This window comes from Festucalex cinctus, chromosome 5 (assembly GCF_051991245.1).
Source record: "Festucalex cinctus isolate MCC-2025b chromosome 5, RoL_Fcin_1.0, whole genome shotgun sequence".
In the NCBI taxonomy this organism is placed as follows: Eukaryota; Metazoa; Chordata; class Actinopteri; order Syngnathiformes; family Syngnathidae; genus Festucalex; species Festucalex cinctus.
In genome coordinates, this window is record NC_135415.1 from 15194832 (window position 1) to 15216770 (window position 21939).

A 21939-nucleotide genomic window follows, 5' to 3' on the forward strand; every position below is an offset into this window, starting at 1 on the left:
TTGTTTTTTGCCTAAAATGGCCGCCACATCCCACAATGCAATGCAAATACTGCACTACATTGCTAGCGAACCCACTGTTATTTCCTGTCTTTCGTTACTGCACAGAAAGTAATTTTTAACCACACGATCAAACTAAGGTGCATATGACATCGTTCAGTAACTGGAGCGGATTAATTTCATTTCCCTTCATTTCAATGGGAAACGTTGCCTCGTTATGGTTTGAGAAGAGAGTCACGGAACAAATCAAATTTGTAGGTTTTTAAACCGAGTTTGTGGATTTTTTAGGCTCTTTCCATTTGGTAGACTAAAATTCAGAGAACCAATTAAATGCACAATTAATTTTTAAAAATATAAATCAATAAAATATATTTTTTGTCTTTTAGAAAGTGCATCAGGTACTGTGGCTCAATCCTTGCCCATAAGCGAAAGCATTGCAGTACCTAAAAAGGCACAATAAAAAAAAAAGAATAAAAAATAATAATTCGAAGCTGAATCATATCTCAAATTCTGCCTCGCAACACAATGCTAATAATCAACCACGGCTTGAAACCTCAAATGAAGGTACCACTGTATTTATTTTTCTTACAACTGTGTACTTTTATTCCCTGATTTGAAAATATATCTCGACTTTCTACTCCTTAGAGGAGAGGTGAAGTCCACTCGACTGACTGAGATCACATTTAATGCAGAAAAATAGGGACAGCACAGCAGTGACATGGAATAACGCGAACCAGGTATCATTAAAAATGAAGGCAGCATATTTGGAGAAGCAAGAAATTCCCAATACTTGGTCTTATTTAAGAGAATGATTTAATGTTACATATTATCGGCTACAAGAATGTGTCATGGAGAACACTTTGTGGCAGCCTAAAAAAAATCATCAGATTCTGACAGTACATCGATTATTCCTCACTAAGCTGCAGTAATATTAGTTGTTCTTTGCAGATGATAAAAAATCAATGACTGTATTTTTTTTTTTTTTTTATACATGTCTCCATGTGTTGCTCCCTTTGTTGGTGTTCAAATAGTCATTGCGTAAAGGGTAATTACACCGTGCCACTGATGCTATTTGTTAGCCCATCTATATTATTTTACATTTGTTTGTTAGCATTAAGCTAAGCAAACTTTACTTAGGCAAGGCTTTGTGGTAAAGCCTCTTTTTTGAAGAATTGTTCATTACCTGCCAAATTACCGCTTGTTTTAAAGTAACTTGAGTTTGCTGCGACAATGTAGTGTTTGTATTTTGAATGTTTGCTTGCAAGTCAAAGCAAAACAAATCAGCCAACGTTACAATGACAGGCTCACTAGAAGAAAAAAAAAAAAAAAAAAAAAAAAAAAAAAAAAAACAATGACAGGCTCACTCGGATTTCAAGGCAACGCTATACTGATTAATTTTGTTAATTTTTATCAGACCGAGACGATATTTACTATCTCACTAGAAAAATTGCATAAATTAACCCCAGCTACCTTAGTTTGGAGATTAAAAACTATACATGGGTATATAAATTTGGCTGACTCCCAAAGTCCGGTTAACAATGAGATCAACAGTCAACATTATCGACATAAATATAGGGCCACCAAAAATAAATTCAATGTCGCTTCGGTGCCCCATGAAGCGTGGGACCGGCTGTGGTAGTCGGTAAAATCTGCAAATGATTGACTGCATGTGCACTTCCTGGTTTGTGGTTGAAGACAACTCGCTGACACAGCATGAGGGTGAACATCAACATGGCGGAAGGAAACAGGTACAAAAGTTAAAATTAAAAACAAAAAGAAAAGAAAAATAGGGGTTGGGGGGGCGTTTTGAACTACAGTAAACCCACCCGGCACTTAGTTACCTAGCAACATGGCGGCCATGACAAAAATTCTCATCACATACCTGCGATGTACCTCGGCATTGGGAAGGAGGAATCCCACAGTTCATTCACCTGGCGGAGCGGGCGGCGGGTGGGGTCCTCCCCGGCGTCAGCGGGACTCAGCGGCAGCCGCCCACCCGGTGAGGTCCATGATATGGGAACGAGTGCACCCCCGCCAAAAAAAGTCCCGATTTCCTTGACGACGACTGGAAGCACAGATGACGCCACCACAAAACATCATCGCCGTCGTCATCAGCACATCCTCGGCGTGTTTACGCCGTACGCCCGATTCCTGCCCGCCGAGGTTTGTTGCCACTCAGGCCCGCATATTTGGCAACGGGAGCGGCTACAAATCACCCCACTAAAAAATATACATTTAAAAAGGCCAAAGTCAGCCCACGGGCGACGTCCACAAAAAACGCCCTTAAATCGTTTGGCGGGAGTCGGCGGCCCAGGGGCTACGACGTGTGTCCGGGTATGAGGAGCTCAGGCCAACCGGCAGGGAAGACGACGAGGACGAAGAGGAGGAGGCACCACCACCGCCATCGTGAAGTTGTCACTCCGCAAGTCTGAAACGCAGCGAGACTTCACAGTCCCTGAGCAGCACGTCACACCGAGACAAGCCAAGACACAGGAGTGACGCCATAGGCCGCCGAATATCCGGTTAGCCTTTCGAAATAAAAGCAGTATAACCATGGTGCAGGAAGCAAAGTTGGTATGAAAGAAAGGATGGAATGGAAGAAAATAAAGATTGGCGGGTCAGAAGGAAGTACAGACCATCGAAGTAAACGCAGTTTAAGTAATAAAAAGAAATTAATACATGAAACGAAAGAAGGGAGAAAAAGACAGACAGATGAAGGATGCCATGAAAGAAAGATGGAGGAAATAAGGAAATAAAATATTGTTGGAGGAAGAAGAGAAAGGAGGGAGTATATAAGGGATGAAATATGGAATTATGTCCTTAAAAAAAAATAAAAATTAGCGCGTTCAAGCGCAATATTGCGTTTAATATTGCAAGACTTCCGGTGTGTTTTTTTTTTTTTTTTTTTATAGCAGCTTGACATGGCTACTTTTAAGCAAGCACAATGACACTCCCTGCTGGTCAAATACAAATTACACCACCTTATAGTTGCTATTAAGTACAGTTTCTATTCCTTTTCGGGTTAGTTTTAGTTAGTGTGTGTGGGTGTGTGTGTCTGTGTGTGTGTGTGTGTGGGGGGGGGGGTTAACCGATAAGAAGTATTTATCGGGTGCAAGATTTAAAAAAAAAAAAAAAAGTTAACAAAAACGAATGACCTTTTATTATTTAATTACTTGGTTTGAATAATTTTTAAATGGACATTGCAGTTATCGTTTTCATTTTTTATTAGTGATTTTTTTTTCATTGTAATTTTATTATTTTGCTCGTTCTTGTTCAAATTAATAACTAATACGTATGTCCCGCGTGTGAAATTTTAAATAAAAATAACAATAAATCTTTAGTTATTAGTGTTTTATTATTTCACTCTATTAAATGCACACAATTTTATAACTTGTACATTGGGTGTTTGTTTTTTTTGTCTGTTTACACATTTGGTTTATGTGTTTGTTACCAAAATCAATAAACAACTATAAAAATTGGAGAGCATTAACCCATTTGTAAATCAGCAACATTTTAAACATTTACAATTATCCCCCAATTAATGGGTTTTCACTCTCATGGGAGATAACATTTTTGAATGTGCACGCTAAGTATTGAGGAAAAAAAAATTTCGCTTGCCGAGAGAGGTCATGGAGAGATTGTCGTTTTCTGTGGGCAACATGGGGTTTCCTGATGGACTATTTTTAGTCTACCAGGGGAGAAGACAGGAAGCACCATGGTGGTTTTCTGCAAAATGAAGGAAAAAAAAAAAAAAAAGACCATATATATTGACATTTAGATTAAAATACTTTTGTGGTATTTCATACAACATTGTCAGACACTGTTCCTCCCAACTCAGCTCCATTCGAGATATATATATATATATATATATATATATATATATATATATATATATATATATATATATATATATATATATATAGCTGAAACAACTTCATAGAAAGAAAAATAAAACATAAAAACAATTAATACAAAAAAAAGTAAAAAACAAAAACCTCTAATAATAATGATGATAACTATTTGAAAAAACAAAATATTGCAACAACAGAACACTTAAAAATATAATTTTGAACTGGAAAAAAAAGTTCTTTGATAGATATGTTGTATTTAGTTTCATAAACTTCACTTTTCTGTAAAAGTATGACTATGCTGCTTCTGTAAAATGATTACTTTTTTGTATGAATACAAAAATTCTGACAGTATTACAACTTTTTTTTTTCTTTGACACATGGTACTTTTCATTGAATTACCATTTAGTTGAAATGTCAAATTGTTAATTTTGCCCTTGTAAAATTGCATAATTTTTTTAGATGTAATTTTGCTTTGCACAAGTTACTAAAACAGTCTAATAAAATTACAACATTTTTCTTTGAATTTGAAGTGTGGCATTTATCTTCACAAATTGAAAAACTTGTCGGGCAGTGTCACAACTTTATTCATAAAAATATGAAAATATTCTCACAATGTCACAATTTGTTCTTTGAAGTGTGGTATTTATTTTCAGAAAATTTGTTCTTGTAGAACTGCTACTTTACGTTCCCTAAAATTCCAAACATGCTCATAATACTTTTATTGTTTTGTATAAAGTGTGGGACTATATTTTCATCAAAACAACATGTCTCGAATATTTGCATGGGCTTTCTAATATGTTAGTTATTTGGTCCTTTTTAAGGGTAGGGTTTATATTTACTTTTTATTTATATAGTATAAATGTGATTACATTAATTGTTTAAATTGTATTTGAAATACTGTTAAATGTATACATCACGAGTCTTTTTTTTTTTTTTTTTTTTTAAACTCCAGAGGGCGACAGAGTCTACGAAAATGGCGTATTTCCCGCAAAGAAGAAGTTTTTTGTTTTGGTTTGTCCTTTTTTTTTTTTTTTTACCGTGGAAGAAGATTCACCGGACGGGAGCCAAAGGTAAACATGATTATCTGAAAGACATTAAATTAATATGTATATAATATATACACATTTCGTTACTTCTTTGGACTTACTTGAAGGTATGTCGAGGCTTTCCTTGTTCGTTCGTTACATGTACAATGGCCTAGCGAATGGACTGGCACGGAAAAAGTACCCCGGGGTCTCCTCAGTGGTGAATCCGTTTCCGGGTGCACCGACGCGGGTCGCGGTCGCCGGAAAGAAGGACCTGGTCGACCTGGTCCACCTGGAGGAAGACGAGCTGGAGGAGCAGTTCGTAAGGGGCTCTGGACCCGGAGGACAGGCCACCAACAAGACCAGCAACTGCGTGGTGCTGAAACACGTCCCATCTGGGATTGTTGTCAAGGTTGGTGTAATTCCTTGAATTCTACACTTGCTGAGATTTTCTGAGTTGACCTCATTATTTGCCCTTGCAGTGTCATCAAACCAGATCGGTGGACATTAATCGAAAGCGAGCGCGGGAAATAATGCAGCAAAAACTGGACGTTTTCTACAAAGGAGAGAGCAGCAGCATTCTGGTCAGAAAGAAAGCGGCTGAAGTCAAAAAGAAAGCCAAACGCAGGAAAGCAAATGAGAATCTGGAGAGGAAGAGACAGTTTAAAGAAGGCCTCCTAGCCCAGACCACGTCTGGAAACGACACTGTTTAAAATACTTGAAGCATCTTTTTGGCCTCCGTATGAATGGAAAAAATGAGATTACATTTTTTTTTTAAATGTTGTCCTCAGTAAACCATATTTAACTCATAGAGATTGAACAACTCTGTGTACATGCATTTGTTATGTTTTTAACTTTAAAAATTACATTTTTATTTAAATAAACGATATAACTTTTTGGTGTGTGGTATTCATTTTCTGAAAATTATTACTTTTTCACCACAAAATTACAAATATTTGCTTTTGTTGGTGTCCAGAAATATATAATATTAAATACGTAAGTACATCTCTAATATGTGTTTTAATATTGCACATTTCTAGACACCACGCTAAAAACTTTTTTTTTCTTTGTTTTGACTTTAGTCTTAAAATTACACACATTTATATATATATATATATATATATATATATATATATATATATATATATATATATATATATATATATATATATACTGTGTATATATATATGTGTTTGTAAAATACTATTGTGAGGATTAAGCAGTTAATAAAATGGATGAATTATTTTCTCGTGTTAAATAACTGACACGTTTGCATTACAGTATCGTTAATATATTTTGCAGTGAAGCTTCTAATGTTTTGGTTAGACTTGATTAAATTAACTGATTCGTTCGCTTGATTAAATCAAACAATATTTACTAAACAATACTGGATACCGAAGTTAGAACTCGAGCTTTCTTATTGGCTGTTTGATAAGGCCTCGAATGCAGCCAATGAGAGAAGGCTGTAGACGAAGATGACCCCGCCTATTTGAAGCAAATTAACCAATTAGAGACGACCAAGGGTTTTTAAACTCGACACGTTTTCACGCACACAAACACTAGTTATTCGCATGCGCGTCGACCGTCGCCTCAGTGATAAACAAGAGAAACTCAAAGTAATATATTTAAAATAACCACCGCTCGCGTCGGACATGCAATTGCAAAGTTGATATGGCAAAAGGTAAAATATCCTCACTGTTTTGTTTGTGCGCTTATGGCTTTGCTAGCTAGTACACGGATATAAGCCGCCGGGTTGAATGAGTAACAAAACTGCTGCATTATATGTTTGCAGGGAAGAAACGTGTGCAAAGGACGGACAAAAAGTCGGAAAACGTTTTTATCGGCAAAGTCACTTCCGAAGAGACGAAAGAAAACCGCCCTGTGGCGACCAAAGAGGTATGTGACGACTACGCTGAACAAAGTAGTCCCGCCCCCGCGGATTCTTTTTATTTTGAGGTACCCGGATGTAATAGAATGGGTTACAAACATATGTACGTCATTGGTTTAAAAATCTTTAAAAAACCCTAAAACTTACACATTTATTAACTGATAACTCCCCATAATTCACTTTTTGGCTTGAGTTAAAGAAAAATGGTTGGGGTACTCACAAGTCAACATACCACTGTTGTGATTCGTTTTTAGCATGTGTAACAAACATACATCCATCAATTTTTATCCATGTGGCTCTTGAAGGGAAAAAGTTGGGATACCGCTGGGCTAATACTTTTTGTCCCTGCGTGTACAGTGTTTGATAATTAATAATGAACTTACTTTGCAGACAAATTGTACAAATAAAGCACCTGAGAGAGTTCACCTGACAACACCGAGTCCGAAACAGGCCATATCGCCTCTGAGGGACACATCCAGCATGCACATTCAAGACGGAAATGACATAGATGTCAATCATGCAGCTAAAGGTGAGGAAGCTACTGCATTAGCGTTGTAGCAGCACAAGAGAGGGCTAATTGCTAAAACTCTTGTCATTGTAGACGCCACAAACAAGATGACGCTCAAAACCAAGGTCGCCAATCATACACGGCAAAAAGAAGCGACCTTTGACACAAACACGGCTCCGGCGGACAACTACAAAGTTTTGGCACCCAAACCCCAAAGTCGGAATCCTCATAAAGGCAAAGGGAAAAAGTGAGTTGAGAAGCAAATGAATGTCACTAGCGAGGAGTAAAACGTCTTTGTAATGGTATTGTCCTTTGATATAGGATGGAGAACAACGCTTCCCAAAACAGGAAGGTCACGGACTTCTTCCCAATCAGGAGAAGTAACAGGAAAACTAAAAGGGAGTTGAAGGTTAGTTTGTCAAGTTGCTGTCAATTCCTAGTCAAGTTACATACATGTCCAACATTAACTGCTGACTATTCTTGCTGCTCTTCATATTCACGTCTGCATATGTAATACCTTTATTTTCACGTACAGTTGCTACATAAACTGCTGCTCTCATTGCCTGATGCACCTGTCTGAAACTATTTGAATGGAATGTTTTCAGAATGAAGAACACAAACACTTGGATGATCTGATAAAGAACGGCGTTGAAGAAGGAATGCAGGTAAAGACTGTGGTGCAATACATGGCTAGTTTATTATCGGCAAGCCAATGCAACCGCGTCTTCCTGTGACATTTAAGAGCTGTTATCTTTCATACATTCCTGCGTATTACAAAAATAAACATTTCATAATAGTTTTAGATGTAGTGTAGTATTCACAGTGGTACACATCTCAGTTTAGTAATCTAATTTAAACAAAGTGGAACGACATTTGCTTGCAGTTAGAAGAGCATTCCAACAGGAGGGAAAAGTATTTCTATGTCAAATTAACAGCAAAAAAATATAATAAAGCCCATAAGTGTTTAAAAAAAAAAAAATACCGCATACCTTTTTAGTTGAGTTACATTCAGTGACGCCACATTAGATGAAGTTGTCTTGAAGAATAAATGTTGCCCCAAAAAAGGGAAGAAAAGATAATTGTGTACACAAGTACTTTCACTTATGAGTAATTTGTATCATGACCAAGCTTGTAACTGAATTTATTTCTATGTCAAATTAAATTTTCCCACTGAAATTAAATGAATACTAATCAGTTGCAGCCCAAAAAATATTTTGTTGTTGCATGTTTTCAATAAACACTGTAGTGTAAAAAAAACAAACAACAAAACTAGGGAATGGCTTTTTTTTTTTAAGCAACTTCCCAATATTTAACAAAAAAAAAAAGTCAACCGATTTAATCAGCCGATTTAAAAAAAAAAAAAAAAAAAAAAAAAAAAAAGTCAACACAATAAAGATATTAATTATAAAACATTTGACTGTTTTACAACACTTTGTCCTTTAGTCTTTAACCTTAACTGAAAATAATGAAAAATCGGGGGTTGGGGTAGTGCTTAGATGTAAACTTATTTTTATTTACCGGTATTTATTTTTTTAATAGTGCTAAATGCTAAAACCAGTTTACATTGTATATCGTTAAGCGTACATCACAACACGAATGTTCTTACTTTGTTCGACTCTCCCCGAAAGTCAGCCCATGCAATTTAGCTTGCTACCCAGTTAAAAAAATAAAACATTTAAAAAGTCGTCCCGGTAGCACGGTATATTTTTGTGTGGCAGTCATGGATTTAATTTGAATGAATTTGCCCACAGGTGAGGGTGCTGGAAGGCAAAGGGCGTGGCGTGTTTGCCGAACGGCGCTTCAAGAAGGGCGACTTTGTGGTGGAGTACCACGGCGACTTGCTGGAGCTGGCCGAGGCCAAGCGGCGAGAGGACCGCTATGTGCAGGACCCCCAGGCGGGCTGCTACATGTACTACTTCCAGTACCAGGACAAGACCTTCTGGTGGGTTTGCTTTTCATTTTTAAGGCTCCTTTTTTTTTTTTTTTTTTTGTCATCCAGGAACCGAACCTTCGTGTTTGTTAAACGACAATTGGTGCTAATTTCGTCAACAAAAACTAAACAAAAATAATTTCGTCAACACACATTTTTCACTGGACTAAAACTAGACTAGAACCCTCACTAATAAAAACATAAAAATAAATAAATAAATAAATAAATAAAAAATAAAATAAAAAATAACGGACTAAATCGGTATGCATTTTCGTGGACTAATAAAGACAAGATGAAAATATACTGCACTTAATCAAAACTGGACTAAAATCTATGGACATTTTAGTTCATCAACAAAAACGAGACGAAAATTCTATGAAATTCTATGAAATTCTTTGTGTCATTTGACACAAAGCACAAACGCATGGGACAGAGGAGGTGGATTCATGGTGAAAGGTAAAAAAAAAAAAAGTAAATTATAGTTATAATTTAACATTAATCCAACGGCTAAAACATTCCAACAATAATAATGCGACTGCTAACTAATGCTGGCTTAGTAGCTAATAGCATGAAGCCACAGTAGCCACTGTAATTGTGTGTGAAGTTGGTTTTCATCAAAAAGATGAGAAAATATGAAATAGTTTGAGATTTGAAAAGGTTCAATAAATCTGCTGACAATAAAAAAAGGGGGGGGGGGGGTAAATGGTTGTTCTGACTAAAAAATTAAAATTAGATAAATATTAGATTTTCTTGGACTAAAAAAAAAAAAAAACTAAACTAAAATGATAATTTATAGAAATGGACTAAACAAAAATGGGATGAGGTTAACTGATTTAAAAACTCGCAAGCGTGACTGAAATTGGACTAAGGCTAATTTTAAAGGGATACTTCACTAATTTAGCCCATTATAGCAATAAAAAGTTAATACCCTGTCTGTAATTAGATACTTTCATTATTTTTCACGTACAATTAGTACCTTTTTGCAACTTGCTGTCGACTGAAAATGACATCACAAGGGCTCAGGTAACCAATCACAGCTCACCTGTTTTCTAGGTTTGGTCATGTGACATTCACATGCTGAGCTGTGATTGGTTACCTGAGCCCTTGTGATGTCATTTTCAGTCGACAGCAAGTTGCAAAATGTGTTTTTAAAATGTACTAATTGTACATGAAAAATAATGAAAATATCAAATTTATTAAAGGCAAAATATTTTTTGACTGCCAAAAATGGCGAAATAAGTAAAATATCCCTTTGGAAATGGCAGACAAAATTAACACTTTTGTCAATTAACCTAATGTGTTTCTGTAAACATTAAAAATTCAAGTAAACATGACAATTTACATGTATGTCTACTTTTTTTTTTTTTTTTTAAACATCCAATTTAGTCCAACATGTTTTCCTAAACCTCAAACACCGCTTCTCATAATCGTCATTTGACTTTTTGTCGCTAATTTCTTATTTCCGTTCCATGCGGTTTATGTCTGAAAGGACTAATTGTCAATATTTTGGAGAGAAAGACATTTATAGAGCTAGCTGAAGAACGTGTGATCATTCCCACGTTATTGTGATTTTTATTCTCTATACTTTTTTGCCACGTAACAACTCCCACATGGTACTTCCAATTACACTGTGCAAATTTCAACTAGCTTCAAAAATTCACGCCTCGTGAGGTATATATCATCTGATTCCCCATTTACTTGGAGTATTTACACAATTAAATGTTTAATATCAACTTTTCCGCATTCATTTTCAATGAAAAGTATCACTTTCCACTCACACTTCCATACATATAACTTATCATTACCAAGTGTCTGATGATATTGCTCGGTGGCACAGTTGGTAAAGTGCATTGTCCAGTAACCAGGAGGTCATAATTTCATAATATATCTCTCAGTTTACTTCATAAGCATTCCACATGCATTCAAATTTGAGCTATTAGCATTCAGCTTTCAGCATTCCCACGCAATTTCGCCAGAAATTGCACTTAGTCGAGTTCTCTGAGCAGTTTACGACAGCGCCTACACATCAATTCGAATCTGCTTATTTATTCCCCCCCATTGCAGCGTGGATGCCACACAAGAGACGAGCCGCCTGGGTCGTCTGATCAACCACAGCAAGGCCGGCAACTGCCAGACCAAGCTGCACGCCGTTGACGGCTCGCCTCATCTCATCCTGGTGGCGTCCAGGGACATCGAGGCGGGCGAGGAGCTGCTCTACGACTACGGCGACCGCAGCAAGGAGGCCATCTTGGCTCATCCTTGGCTCAAGTACTAAAAACAAACACAAAAAAGCGACCAAAAAAAACAAAACTACGGCTGACTAGGCCTTCCTTTTTTTTTTCTTTTTTCTTTTTTAAAGGGACATACAAAAAATATTTTAGCGTGCATTTTTTTTTCAATTTTAATCATGCTTTTTATCAATTTTCTGCTGTAAAATATTTTATCTTGGATCAAATGTTACATATTATGTACTTCTATGATATTTGCCACCCTTGTAAATTATGAGCCATGCTGTGCCCAATAAAAGACATTATGAGCTGAAATGCATTTACGGAATGAACGGGTCAAAGTGTCATGAGGAGATAAATGTTTATACTTTGTAGCTCATGTGGGGCTGAATCAAATTTCCCACCGTCACAGTAGACATTCCACGACATTAATAAAACGTCATCTTGGGAAGGATTCAGTTAAAAAGTGCTAATTATGTAATACTTTTCAGATGACTTCATCAACAAAGTAAAAATCACTGGACCGGACGCTTGATTAGGTACACCAGGGAATTTGCATCACAAGACTGCCAGTGTGATTCAAGCTTCATGAGTCGTGTTTTTGTAATGTCTTTTGTTTAAATGTACTCTTCCATGTTCTGTTTTTGTAAACAGTCTTCAATAAACTAATATAAATTCTTGTTATACATATAAAATGAAGGCAGCGTGTTAACTTTACAAATTCACTATAAGTACAAAAATATAAAAGTGGTTCTAGAAACCTTCCAAACAATCCAGTCTTGTCAGGGTCCTCTTTGTCTTCTTGTCTTTATTTCCGTCTAAATGAAAACCTAGCAATGGGGAAAAACAAGTTAGTGTGGGAAGACGTTGGGGCATTGGAGGAGAAAAGTGCATAACACCGACAAAACTCCACTGAGTCAACATCATTGGGTCACAAGTATGTGATTAGGCTCAGGATGAGTGAGCGCACCCTCATGCATTGCACTGACTGTCATGTGCTGCGTTTCAACCTGCGCTTCACAATAACATATCCACTTGCTCGACTTGTCTACTTCAGGCTCACCAGTAAGACTGAGTCGATCCTGACTGACTTCTTATTATAGTGCCTTTTATAGGGTCTCATCAATTGTCCATCATTTATCAATCTTCCATATTTTATATACAGTATGTATAACTAGTAGTCTATAACGATGTCAATTACTTTGTGGGTCTTCTCTGTGAAATTTGTTATATAAATACTTAACTGGGGCTACAGTTGAACGATTATGAAAAATAATGGATGCATGAGTATTTATTTTTCAGACATTTTACTTTTACTTCCTAGTTTTGAATACAAATATCTGTAATTTCTACACCTTATTTTGTTAAGACGCCTTTTTTGTTGATGCCCCAACAAATATGGACAATTGTTGGAAGAATAAAATTCTAATAACCAATACAAAATATAAAATGTATTGAAATAACTTGTACTTTGCCCTATAGTATTTCTTTAACTTTATAACAGAGAGAAAAAGATATCTGTTTTTAATTGTATTTTTCTTTGAGATGTATTTAAAAAACAAAAAAAAAAAAAACGGCCAATTTCAAAGGCGAAGTCAACCCAAAAACTTTTTTGACTATAACGTTCTATACCCACAATTCAAATGCAGTCTTCTGATTAACTAATTTTCTCCCAAAAATGTATAAATATGTTCTATTTTAAATATTATCATGCACCCAAAGACGTATTTATATGTTTTTTTGTTTTTCTTTTATACTTGACCATAAAGAATGCTTTGATGCGGCCTCTGTATTGAAGTGAATGCTTGAAGCAATGGTAGTTATTACAAAAACGGCCAGTAGGTGGCAGCAGAGTATAAGAGATCAACCAGGGCCATGTTTTTCCCCACTGTTTTAAACAGAGTTGTGACTAAGGATAAAACTTAGTTATATTCTAATGCTAATTGCTGCAAAACTGAAACAGATAGAACTATCCTTTTTTTCCCCCTGATGAAACACTTTAATCTTGCTTTTGGTAAGTTCCATGTTTTTATAGCAATAGAACACAATATTCTGTGGGCCTTGCAAAATCAGTCAAAATCCAGTAAAACAGCTGGGAGCGAAGGGGGTTGCTTCAGTGAAAATGCTTGGGAGTGAATGAGTTAATATTGTGTTTGTGGAATATGAATCAGGCAGTGAAATCCACCCGTTTTTATCCATGTCAGGGTGCGGCCATTTTGTCACTTGCTGAACATGACATCACAGTTACTCAGGGTCCAGATAACGACCAATCAGGGCTCAGTTTGTGAACGTCACATGACCAAACTCAGACAACAGGTGAGCCGTGACTGGTCGTTACCTGAGCAAGAAGCACCTGTGATGTCATTTTTAGCCAACAGTAAGTGGCAAAACGGCCGCCTCGCGATATTGAGTACACATCAGGTAAACACTACAGACAATTTGACTTACAGTCCCTCATCTAAGCACTCACAGTTTTCCAATGGTGGTCTTCTCTTTTGCATTGTTGACCCCGGCCGCTCCGTTCTGCGCAGGCGCGTCCAGGTCCACTTCCACCATGGCCGCTTGGCCCTGTGGCAGAATCCCGCTGCACAAACACAATTGAATCCCACGTGAGCTGTTCGCACGCCAAACTGTTACGAGAGGACATTTCAACACGTGACGGCGAACAATAAAAAGCAGAGCAGTCTGCTTTACAATACAGACTAGTGTCATAAAATTTCTGGTGGCGCTCCCCACCTCTTGTAGAGTTGCAGCTCATCTTGGGCCACCAGGAGCTGGGCCTTTAACTGGTTCCTTTCCTGCAGCACCTCCTTTAACTCCTGCATGGTGAAGCGAGGCCTGTTGGGGTCACTCAGGTCCACCACCATCTGATTGGGTCCCACCGCTTGCTTCAGTGACAACAACATTGACGTTATCATGATTAATATTGTGTTCGCGGATGAAAAATTAAGCAGATTAGTCCATCTATTTTTCATCCATCTCATAGAAAAGTCTTTCATCCTCTACCGCCCTCTGTTGTCGCCTGAAATTGATGTCATAGTGCCCTCAGTTATCCTGCAACTACCACGACTCACCTCTTTTCTGGGTTTGGCAACTATGAACACATCCTCATATTATGATAGTCAAATCCACCGGAATTAACTTGAGGGTGAAAATACTTAAATCATAATCTTGCCATTTATTTTTCCACGGGTGACTGCCTCACCGTTCCCTGGCCGGTGGAGCTTTCCGTGACGACGCGGTCCAGTTCGCTCCTCAGGTTATCCCGCTCCATTTTCAACTCCTCCATGGACAAGTTGTACTTGTTGACCATCGTCTCGAACATCTCCAGCACGCGGACGATGCGAAACTGGAGGTCGGACACCTCTTCCCCCGTGCGGCTAATTCTCAACAAGTCTCGGCCGACGACGTAAGAGATGTCGTACACGTCCTCCACAGTCAGCTCGAAGGCGTCCTTCTCGAACGCCAAAGCGGGCGACGAATCCTCATCGAACTCCATTCTCGGATGAAGAAGAACAAAAAAGAAGACGAGCCCGCTCGTTATCTTCGTCGCTTCCCAACAGTGTTTATGGCAGTAGCGGGTGACTTCTTCCAGCGGGGCAGCACTTCCCCCATCACGCGTCCGCCAATGGCGAGTGCTAGCCCGGCGGCAGAGGAGGGCTAGTATCCTAGCTACAGGTGAGAGAGCACAAAGACTAACGAGCGGAGTTGAGAGGAGTCGCCTCCATTTCGCCACTCGCCAACGAATTTTCTTCGTAGTTCAAAGTTGTTTTTAGTGGCTAAATGAACATATTTTGAACCATTGGGCTCTATAAAAAAAAAAGATCCAGTTTGGAAATGAGTTGGCATCGCTTTGAAGCGTTAAACCACTTTGGTTTGAATTGAATACTTCTCAATTCTAAAGGCGTAGCCAATAGCAGGCCGAATTCCGAAACTTTGGCCAATGGCACATAGGGTCACTGTTCGGACTCTTCCGCTTTTTTTCTTTTTTTTTTTTAAATTAAATCAAATCACCACGGCAACCAGAGAATACAAACACGCCAACATGCTTCCGATTGACCAAAGATACAATCACGAGCCCCTTGATGGGACAATCACAACAAAATGGAAACAAAATATTAGACTCCTTCAGTTTCTTGCCTGGTATAAAATTACGTTTGTTTGGACAACTATAATAATGAAAACAACAAAAGCTCATTGTAACTGCCAAAAACAGTAGGCCTACTTTTAGGCATTCCATATTTTCTTTTCTGTCTGGGCCTTTTCACAGTGCACTTGCTCAATGTAAATAAGTGGGACTTACTGAAATGTAAACATTTGTTTACTGAATTAACTCATCTAAGGTGGAATGGTTTCCGTCTGTTGTGAAATGTGGAAGGATTACCTACTACCGGTAGTTCAAAATTGTAAAAATGTCCGCATTAATTTGTGAATTTTGCTGTGGAAAATTTCTGAAACAGTGGGAATTTGGGAAGTTTGAAAAAATTGTTTTGTAGATATCACAAACGTGTTGAACATTTTGGAGTTTGAGTGATGTGAATCAGTCGAGAAATTTGTAAAAAAAATAAAATAAAAAAAAATGTCTTAAATAATTTGGGATATTTGTGATGGAAAATGTGACCGTGCAAAATGCTTACATCTCGGCAATATGAATCAACACTTCAATGTTTCACAAATCAGTTGGAACCATTTGAATAATAGCATACATATCAATTACATTTTTTTGTGGAAAAGGTGAAATTGGGAAGTTGGAAATACTGGAGGGTTATAAAAAAACTAACAAATGGAAAAAATAAAAGCTTTATTACAACATTAAAACAACTTAAATTTGTACAATGCATTTGGTTGACTGCATATAGTCGAGAAATGTGTCATAATTGGCTTCACTTGCGCGCAGCTAGCACACTTTATACGCTATATGTCGCTCATTAATTTTGCCATATATTATTTTGCTGTTCTTTAAATGAGCCGAGCTCGAGTGGGCTAACTCCATATTTGTCGCTGTATGGCGGGACGGGCAATTATTGCACTCAACACTTCCCTGATTCATCAGTGCAACATTGCAGAAACAGATAGACTCAGAAAGTAGCTTGAGTGCATCTGCAAGAAAAATGTGGAAAAAAAAAAAACAATTCTGGAAAAAAAAAAAAAAAGGATGTAGACAAAAATGGAGTTACCCCATTCTAGTTGTCAGTGGCTCAAATATAAATATATTTGTAACATGTAATACGTAACAAGTAGCATCATCCCTTAAATAAATTAAATGCAAAAAAGGAATTGATTGCACCACTCAAAAGTAACGGATAGAAGCCCAATACCCCCAACAGTTTGTGAGTCGTGTAATTTAAAAAAAAAAAATCATACAAGGGACACGAGGCGTCTGATTGGCAACAACGTTGGGTCATCCGCGATTAAACCGGCGGCGACCATGGGCATGATGGCGGTGAAGATCCTGCAAGGAAAAGTAGGGATACGTGTTCCTATATACAGTACAAACTGAACGCTTGTTTTTTTGTTTTTTTTTTAGGAGACACATGAATGTGTGACACTCACAGGTGGCGTATTCCGGATTCCGGCAGATCTGAGGAGGCGTTGCAGGGCGGTGGTGGCGGCGTCAGCGAAGATGAAGCACCGAGGAGGCAGCTGACATCCTCTTCTGAATCCTCACTAGGGAATAAAGTGTGTAAACTAATGTTTTCAGTGTTTTTGCCTAAGCGGTGTGACATTTTCAAGAAAAAAAAAAAACAATTATGGCCATTAACTCTCCACATTAGGTTGCATTGATAAAATAACAGATATGGAAAGTCCTCGCCAATACTTTTAATTTGAGTTGTGACTCAATGTGGTTTGCTGCAGATTTATTTTTGACACATTTATTTATTTATTTTTGAAGTACCTTTTGTAATAGGCCAACTCTTCCTCCAAGAGGAACACTTGAGCCTTGAGTTGGTTTCGCTCCTGCAGGACGTCGCGGAGCTCCTGCAGAGTGAAGTGAGGAGCTTCCGACTCCGTTTCTTCCTCCTCCTCCTCCTCCTCAGGCACATCATCCTGCAGATGAAACAACACACATGAAATATATACAAATATTAGCAAAACAAAAAAAGTATGATTATTAATGATGCCTATCTTACCAGTAGGAATTCAGACGTGTCTGTGTCCTGCTGACTTGTGTTGACGTCTCCTTGCGCTGAGCCGCTGAGGCAGTTGGGAAGGTTTTCCAAGAGGTCGTGTTCTCCTCCGCACTCGGCCCACACCGAGTCCGCCTCGATGCAGACGGATGCCTCAATGTGGGACACGGAGGAAGTACATCAAAACATGAGGGACAACCTAACCGCAGCCCAAGCAATAAGGCTTAGCATACGGAATATAAGAACAAATATTATAAATGCAGAACTACTAGGGAAAAAGTCTGCAAGTATTAGAAAATTAAACACAAATATTATACAACAATACTTTTGTAGTGTATAAGGTAAACTAAAAAACAAAACAAAAACATAACAGAAATATAAACTATTAGATAAAAAAAAAAAGATCTGTATGGACATTACAAAAACTTACAAAACTATTTGCCAGAATTACACAAATATTAGGGGAAAAAAACAACAATGAGGCAAAAATATGCAAATATTGGAAAAATAATTGAAAAAAACAAAAGTAAACAAACCTTGAAAATCAAATTAAAAAGGCACAAATACTAGATATATCTACATATTTTAGACAATAATACACAAATAATAGACAAAATAGATTAGTATTAGAAAAAATTTAACATAAAAAAATCACAAATATTTGCTAAAAGTACAACAATACAACCTGAAAAATATGCAGATTAAAAAAACTATTAGTAGGAATAGAAAATAGAAATAAATAGAAAACTATTTAAACTATTATACTTTTTAAAATAATAAAAAACGAAAATAAAAAAATAAAGAAATAAGTATCAAACTAAATTAGATTAAATATTTGACCAAAAAAAATATACAAAGATGAAAAAAAAATAGGAAGAAAATATTAGATGAAAAATACAAAAATATTCATATAACATACTAGAATGCAGAGACTCTGGCACCCAAGCTAAAATAGTGCTAAGTGCAATAATGCACTGCCCCCTACATGTCAACATTTAAACTACACCTTGATTTACTTAAAGGGATACTTGACTCATTGAACAATTTTCAGCAGTGAAAAGTTAATATTTTGTCCAGAATGATTTTGATAACGTCATTATTTTTCATGTACAATTACCAGTAATAATGTTAAAAAGTAATTTTTCTACTTGCTGTTGACTGATGATGACATCACCTGTGCTGAGGAAGTAGATAACGACCAATCATGGCTCACCTGTTTTCTGGGGTTGGTCAGCAAACAGAGCCATGATTGGTTGTTACCTACTTCCTCAGCACAGGTGATGTCATCATCAGTCAACAGCAAGTAGAAAAATTACTTTTTAAAGGGTATTTAATTGTACAAAAAATAACGAAGTGACCACATTAATTATAGACAAAATATTAAATTTTTACTGCTGAAAAATACTCAATGAGTCAAGTATCCCTTTAAGAAAAATGGGAGTTAGCCCAATTTTGTCCCCAGTTGCTCCATTTTAAATAGACTAATAACCATCCGGAATGTTATCAAGGTTTTCCAGGAAACTGCTTCATCTTACTTGCGGAGACGCTCTGGACGCGGACGCGGTCGGGAAGCTCTCCTCCATCTTGGCCACCTCCCTCTCCAGTTCCCACTCCTGCCTCTCCTTCTGCAACCGCCTCAACTCGTGCCGCAGGGCGTCCATTTCGCGCTGACGGGCCTGCGCCGCCGCCTCCAGCTCGGCCCGCCGCCGCACGGCCGCCTTGCCGTGCACCTCCATCTTGCCGAGCCTGTGACGGAGATCCTGATTGATCCGGATCAGACGGTGCTGCTGCATCTGGAGCTGAACGGACGACAAATTGTCACATGGCGACAAAATGGCCGACTTCCTGTGTCGTTTTGAAGCATGCGTTCTTCAGACACTCACTGCCTCCACGTCATCGTTTTTTAGCGCCAGCTGGTGGTCTTTGGCCTGGATTTCGTCCCTCTGCTTCTCCACCAACTTGTTGAGCCTGTTCATCACTTGCTTTTCCTTCTCTGTCATCCCTGTAAGGACACAGTCTATTTACCCATATGGATAAGAGGAAATAATATAGCTTGACGGTGTGTGCGCTCTTTGGTAAATATAGCTGTTGTCAACATTACAAGAGCGTCTTCAAAAATAACCTCCTGTGCTAGCTTGTCCCCCCCAGCCACATTTGGACGCTTATGTTTTGCCGACACGTAAACACAAAATGTTCATTCCCACGTATGGAAAAAGAGGAAGAGTAGGTCCTCAACTGATACTGTCGTCTGTAACAGTAACACCCACCATCATCTTGCTGGTGCATGTCTCGGTCTTCGACGGAAACATGGCTGAGAGCTCGGCTGGTCAGCAACTTTTTGTTCTCCGCCTGCAACTGAGCCACCTGTGAGAGGAGATCCTCAACCTCGGCTCTCCACACGTCCTCCACTTGCTCCAACTCCTGGCAAAAACAAAACAAAAAATAAAAAACAAATGTGTCAGTCAAAATGCTGTGTGGCGTCTTATGACAAATACACCCTCTGTGTGTACAATCTATTATAAGGGTACTGTGACAAAATGGCAAAAGTAAGCAGAGTAAATCGACAAAATGTCTGCTCCTGCCCGTCATCCAAAGTTTATCTCTCAGTTGCATTATACTTCCTTGACACCAATTTCTTGTTTTAAGCAGGGCGTTGGTGGCATGTCAGAAATAGCACAAAAACCGCTAATAGGTGAACTGGGGAAAAGCCAACTATGAACAATTTTCAACAGTTCCCAGCCAGGTGTCTTAATTATAGTTCTCGTCCATATCACATACTGGTCGAAACCCTTCGGTTTCACAGCTCGTTACTTTTTTCAACCACCGTGGATGAAAGTAAAAAAGTTGTTTTGATAGTCTGTTTATAGCTTTTGTGTATGTTTTTTTATTATTATTATAATAATCTATCTAAATTAATTTGTATGTTTTACCCCAAAAGTCACAACAAATATTTATTTCAGTTGTTTTTTTAAAAACTTTTATTCAAGTTAAGGACTTGAATTAGTACTAGCACTTTTACACAAGTATCTTGCCTTGTAAGGTGTGAGTCGTGACGCCCTGACACTTATATTGGGTAGTGAGGGGGAATTACACCAAAAAATTAATAAATAAGAAAAATACAAATCTACTAAACATTCAATGTACATTTTCTATAAAGAATTGGGGAGTGGGGGTTTAACAAAAAAAAAAACAAAAAAAAACACGAATCTGCGGAGGTCGAACCGGGAGTATGCGGGGGTCAGCGCTGACCTGGTGGTGCTTCCTCTCATGCGCCGTCCTGTCGCTGCGCTCCTGCCTCAGTCTCAGCAGCTCCCGCCGCAGCTCGTCGGCTTCCTGCCCACCACCGACGGCGTCTGCGCGGCGGCTCACCAGCGATTCCAGGTGCTCCAGGACTCGGACCACCTTGGGGACCACCCCGGCCAGAGCCTCGCAGCCGAAGCGCTCGATGGTCCGCTCGAACTCTTGCGCCAGGGCCGCGGCGATGTCATACACGTCCAACACGGTCAGCTCGGACCAGGGCTTCTCCAGAGCAGACATGACACGTGTATTGCGACTAAAAACGAACGCTTAGGACTCTTCGTCTTCCTCCACGGAACGGTCGCGTCACATCGTAAAGCGGAAAGGAGAGTTAAAGAACCGTGAGGAGGGCTCGACGACAAGGGACTACTTTTTGTCGAGTTTGTTGACAGGTTCAACTTCAATTTTAGACGACGCGTTCATGGACCTCAACAAAGCTCGGACTTATAAGACCACGAAACCATCATAACATTAACGATAGTTAAGAGCTACGCTCACTAGACCACAGTAAAAAGTTAATATAAGACGCGAGTGTTGTCTTCAGAACACAGTTTTCAAGGGAATTATCGAAATATGACAGAGAGTACGGATTTTTATAACAGTTTCTGAATGCAGCAGTCTCTGACTTCCACGCGGCCCTGAGAGTCCTACTGCGCATGTCAGAATCAGATTTCAAAAGCCTCGTACAGTAAAAGGGTCTACAAAAGTCAGATTTTAGCGTACGTTTATCAATAATATTGTTTCGACACAATATTTTTACACAGTTGACTATTTAACAGCAAGCAAGAAAATAAACCCATGCATCAGTACTTTGAAAAATAACTACATTGTGCTCTACTGGAGCAACTTTTAGTACGAAAAGAGATTCTTAAAAAATATATATATATCTTTTTGAAATGGGGCAAGTCGGTACTGGAGAAAATGATCACATTTAATTCTAAAAAAAAAAAAAAAAAAAAAAGTTAAAGTTTATGGGTATGTTGTGGTGAGATTTTTTTTCAGCAGCGAAATGAATGACAAAAATACTTTTATAGTAATTACAAAAATATTGCACAAACAAACATTTACTTGTAAAATATAAAAAACT

General features: G+C 38.2%; 5 protein-coding genes and 1 long non-coding RNA gene across 10 annotated transcripts in view; 3 read left to right on the forward strand and 3 right to left on the reverse strand.

The window, feature by feature from the left end:
- LOC144018431 (membrane-associated phosphatidylinositol transfer protein 2-like) overlaps positions 1-2566 on the reverse strand; it is a 60163-nt gene extending 57597 nt beyond the window's left edge. Inside the window, exon 1 of one of the 3 annotated variants that reach the window (XM_077520539.1) lies at positions 1880-2566. The gene's annotated coding sequence lies outside the window, so the exon portion shown is untranslated. The remainder of the gene's footprint in view (positions 1-1879) is intronic. The other 2 variants (XM_077520540.1, XM_077520542.1) reach the window with 2 other exon arrangements.
- mtrfr (mitochondrial translation release factor in rescue) lies at positions 1650-5770 on the forward strand. Of its 3 annotated transcripts, none has more exons than XM_077520544.1 (4): positions 1650-1745; positions 4801-4918; positions 5002-5285; positions 5356-5770. In XM_077520544.1, the coding sequence occupies exons 1-4, from the start codon at positions 1653-1655 to the stop codon at positions 5584-5586; spliced, it is 726 nt and encodes a 241-aa protein (XP_077376670.1). In that variant the 5' UTR covers positions 1650-1652; the 3' UTR covers positions 5587-5770. The 3 variants fall into 3 exon arrangements, with proteins under 3 accessions (XP_077376670.1, XP_077376671.1, XP_077376672.1); XM_077520545.1 differs by having other exon boundaries at positions 5050-5285; XM_077520546.1 differs by lacking the exon at positions 1650-1745 and adding an exon at positions 2148-2519.
- Positions 5771-6404: 634 nt separating this feature from the next.
- Positions 6405-12122, forward strand: kmt5ab (lysine methyltransferase 5Ab). Its single transcript, XM_077520591.1, has 8 exons — positions 6405-6554; positions 6666-6769; positions 7152-7290; positions 7363-7516; positions 7591-7678; positions 7875-7934; positions 9021-9211; positions 11264-12122. The coding sequence occupies exons 1-8, from the start codon at positions 6545-6547 to the stop codon at positions 11472-11474; spliced, it is 957 nt and encodes a 318-aa protein (XP_077376717.1). The 5' UTR covers positions 6405-6544; the 3' UTR covers positions 11475-12122.
- Positions 11772-15379, reverse strand: rilpl2 (Rab interacting lysosomal protein-like 2). Its single transcript, XM_077520592.1, has 4 exons — positions 14633-15379; positions 14164-14315; positions 13898-14011; positions 11772-12257 (listed from the first exon to the last, which is right to left on the reverse strand). Exons 1-4 carry the CDS (start codon positions 14924-14926, stop codon positions 12236-12238), a joined length of 582 nt encoding a protein of 193 aa, XP_077376718.1. The 5' UTR covers positions 14927-15379; the 3' UTR covers positions 11772-12235.
- LOC144018452 (uncharacterized) lies at positions 14489-17119 on the forward strand. Its single transcript, XR_013283436.1, has 2 exons — positions 14489-15105; positions 16955-17119. It is a non-coding gene; the product is annotated as an uncharacterized LOC144018452 (long non-coding RNA).
- LOC144018449 (RILP-like protein 1) lies at positions 16212-21490 on the reverse strand. The gene is made up of 8 exons (XM_077520590.1): positions 20805-21490; positions 19823-19976; positions 19439-19557; positions 19091-19354; positions 17559-17708; positions 17324-17475; positions 16981-17094; positions 16212-16879 (listed from the first exon to the last, which is right to left on the reverse strand). The coding sequence occupies exons 1-8, from the start codon at positions 21090-21092 to the stop codon at positions 16786-16788; spliced, it is 1335 nt and encodes a 444-aa protein (XP_077376716.1). The 5' UTR covers positions 21093-21490; the 3' UTR covers positions 16212-16785.
- Positions 21491-21939: the final 449 nt, after the last annotated feature.

What these genes read in the sequence shown, in the direction of transcription:
- LOC144018449 (XM_077520590.1), bottom strand. Translation starts at nt 21,092, where the DNA reads ATGTCTGCTCTGGAGAAGCCCTGGTCCGAGCTGACCGTGTTGGACGTG. An exon ending in ATGAGAGGAAGCACCACCAG is followed by an intron (nt 19,977 to 20,804) that starts GTCAGCGCTGAC and finishes TGTTTTTGCCAG; the next exon opens with GAGTTGGAGCAAGTGGAGGA. An exon ending in AAAACGATGACGTGGAGGCA is followed by an intron (nt 19,355 to 19,438) that starts GTGAGTGTCTGA and finishes TCGTCCGTTCAG; the next exon opens with CTCCAGATGCAGCAGCACCG.
- rilpl2 (XM_077520592.1), bottom strand. Translation starts at nt 14,926, where the DNA reads ATGGAGTTCGATGAGGATTCGTCGCCCGCTTTGGCGTTCGAGAAGGAC. An exon ending in GCTCCACCGGCCAGGGAACG is followed by an intron (nt 14,316 to 14,632) that starts GTGAGGCAGTCA and finishes TTGTCACTGAAG; the next exon opens with CAAGCGGTGGGACCCAATCA. An exon ending in AAGACCACCATTGGAAAACT is followed by an intron (nt 12,258 to 13,897) that starts GTGAGTGCTTAG and finishes CCCCATTGCTAG; the next exon opens with GTTTTCATTTAGACGGAAAT.
- kmt5ab (XM_077520591.1), top strand. An exon ending in TGTCAATCATGCAGCTAAAG is followed by an intron (nt 7,291 to 7,362) that starts GTGAGGAAGCTA and finishes TTGTCATTGTAG; the next exon opens with ACGCCACAAACAAGATGACG. An exon ending in GCGTTGAAGAAGGAATGCAG is followed by an intron (nt 7,935 to 9,020) that starts GTAAAGACTGTG and finishes ATTTGCCCACAG; the next exon opens with GTGAGGGTGCTGGAAGGCAA.
- mtrfr (XM_077520544.1), top strand. Translation starts at nt 1,653, where the DNA reads ATGATTGACTGCATGTGCACTTCCTGGTTTGTGGTTGAAGACAACTCG. An exon ending in TCACCGGACGGGAGCCAAAG is followed by an intron (nt 4,919 to 5,001) that starts GTAAACATGATT and finishes ACTTACTTGAAG; the next exon opens with GTATGTCGAGGCTTTCCTTG. An exon ending in CATCTGGGATTGTTGTCAAG is followed by an intron (nt 5,286 to 5,355) that starts GTTGGTGTAATT and finishes TTGCCCTTGCAG; the next exon opens with TGTCATCAAACCAGATCGGT.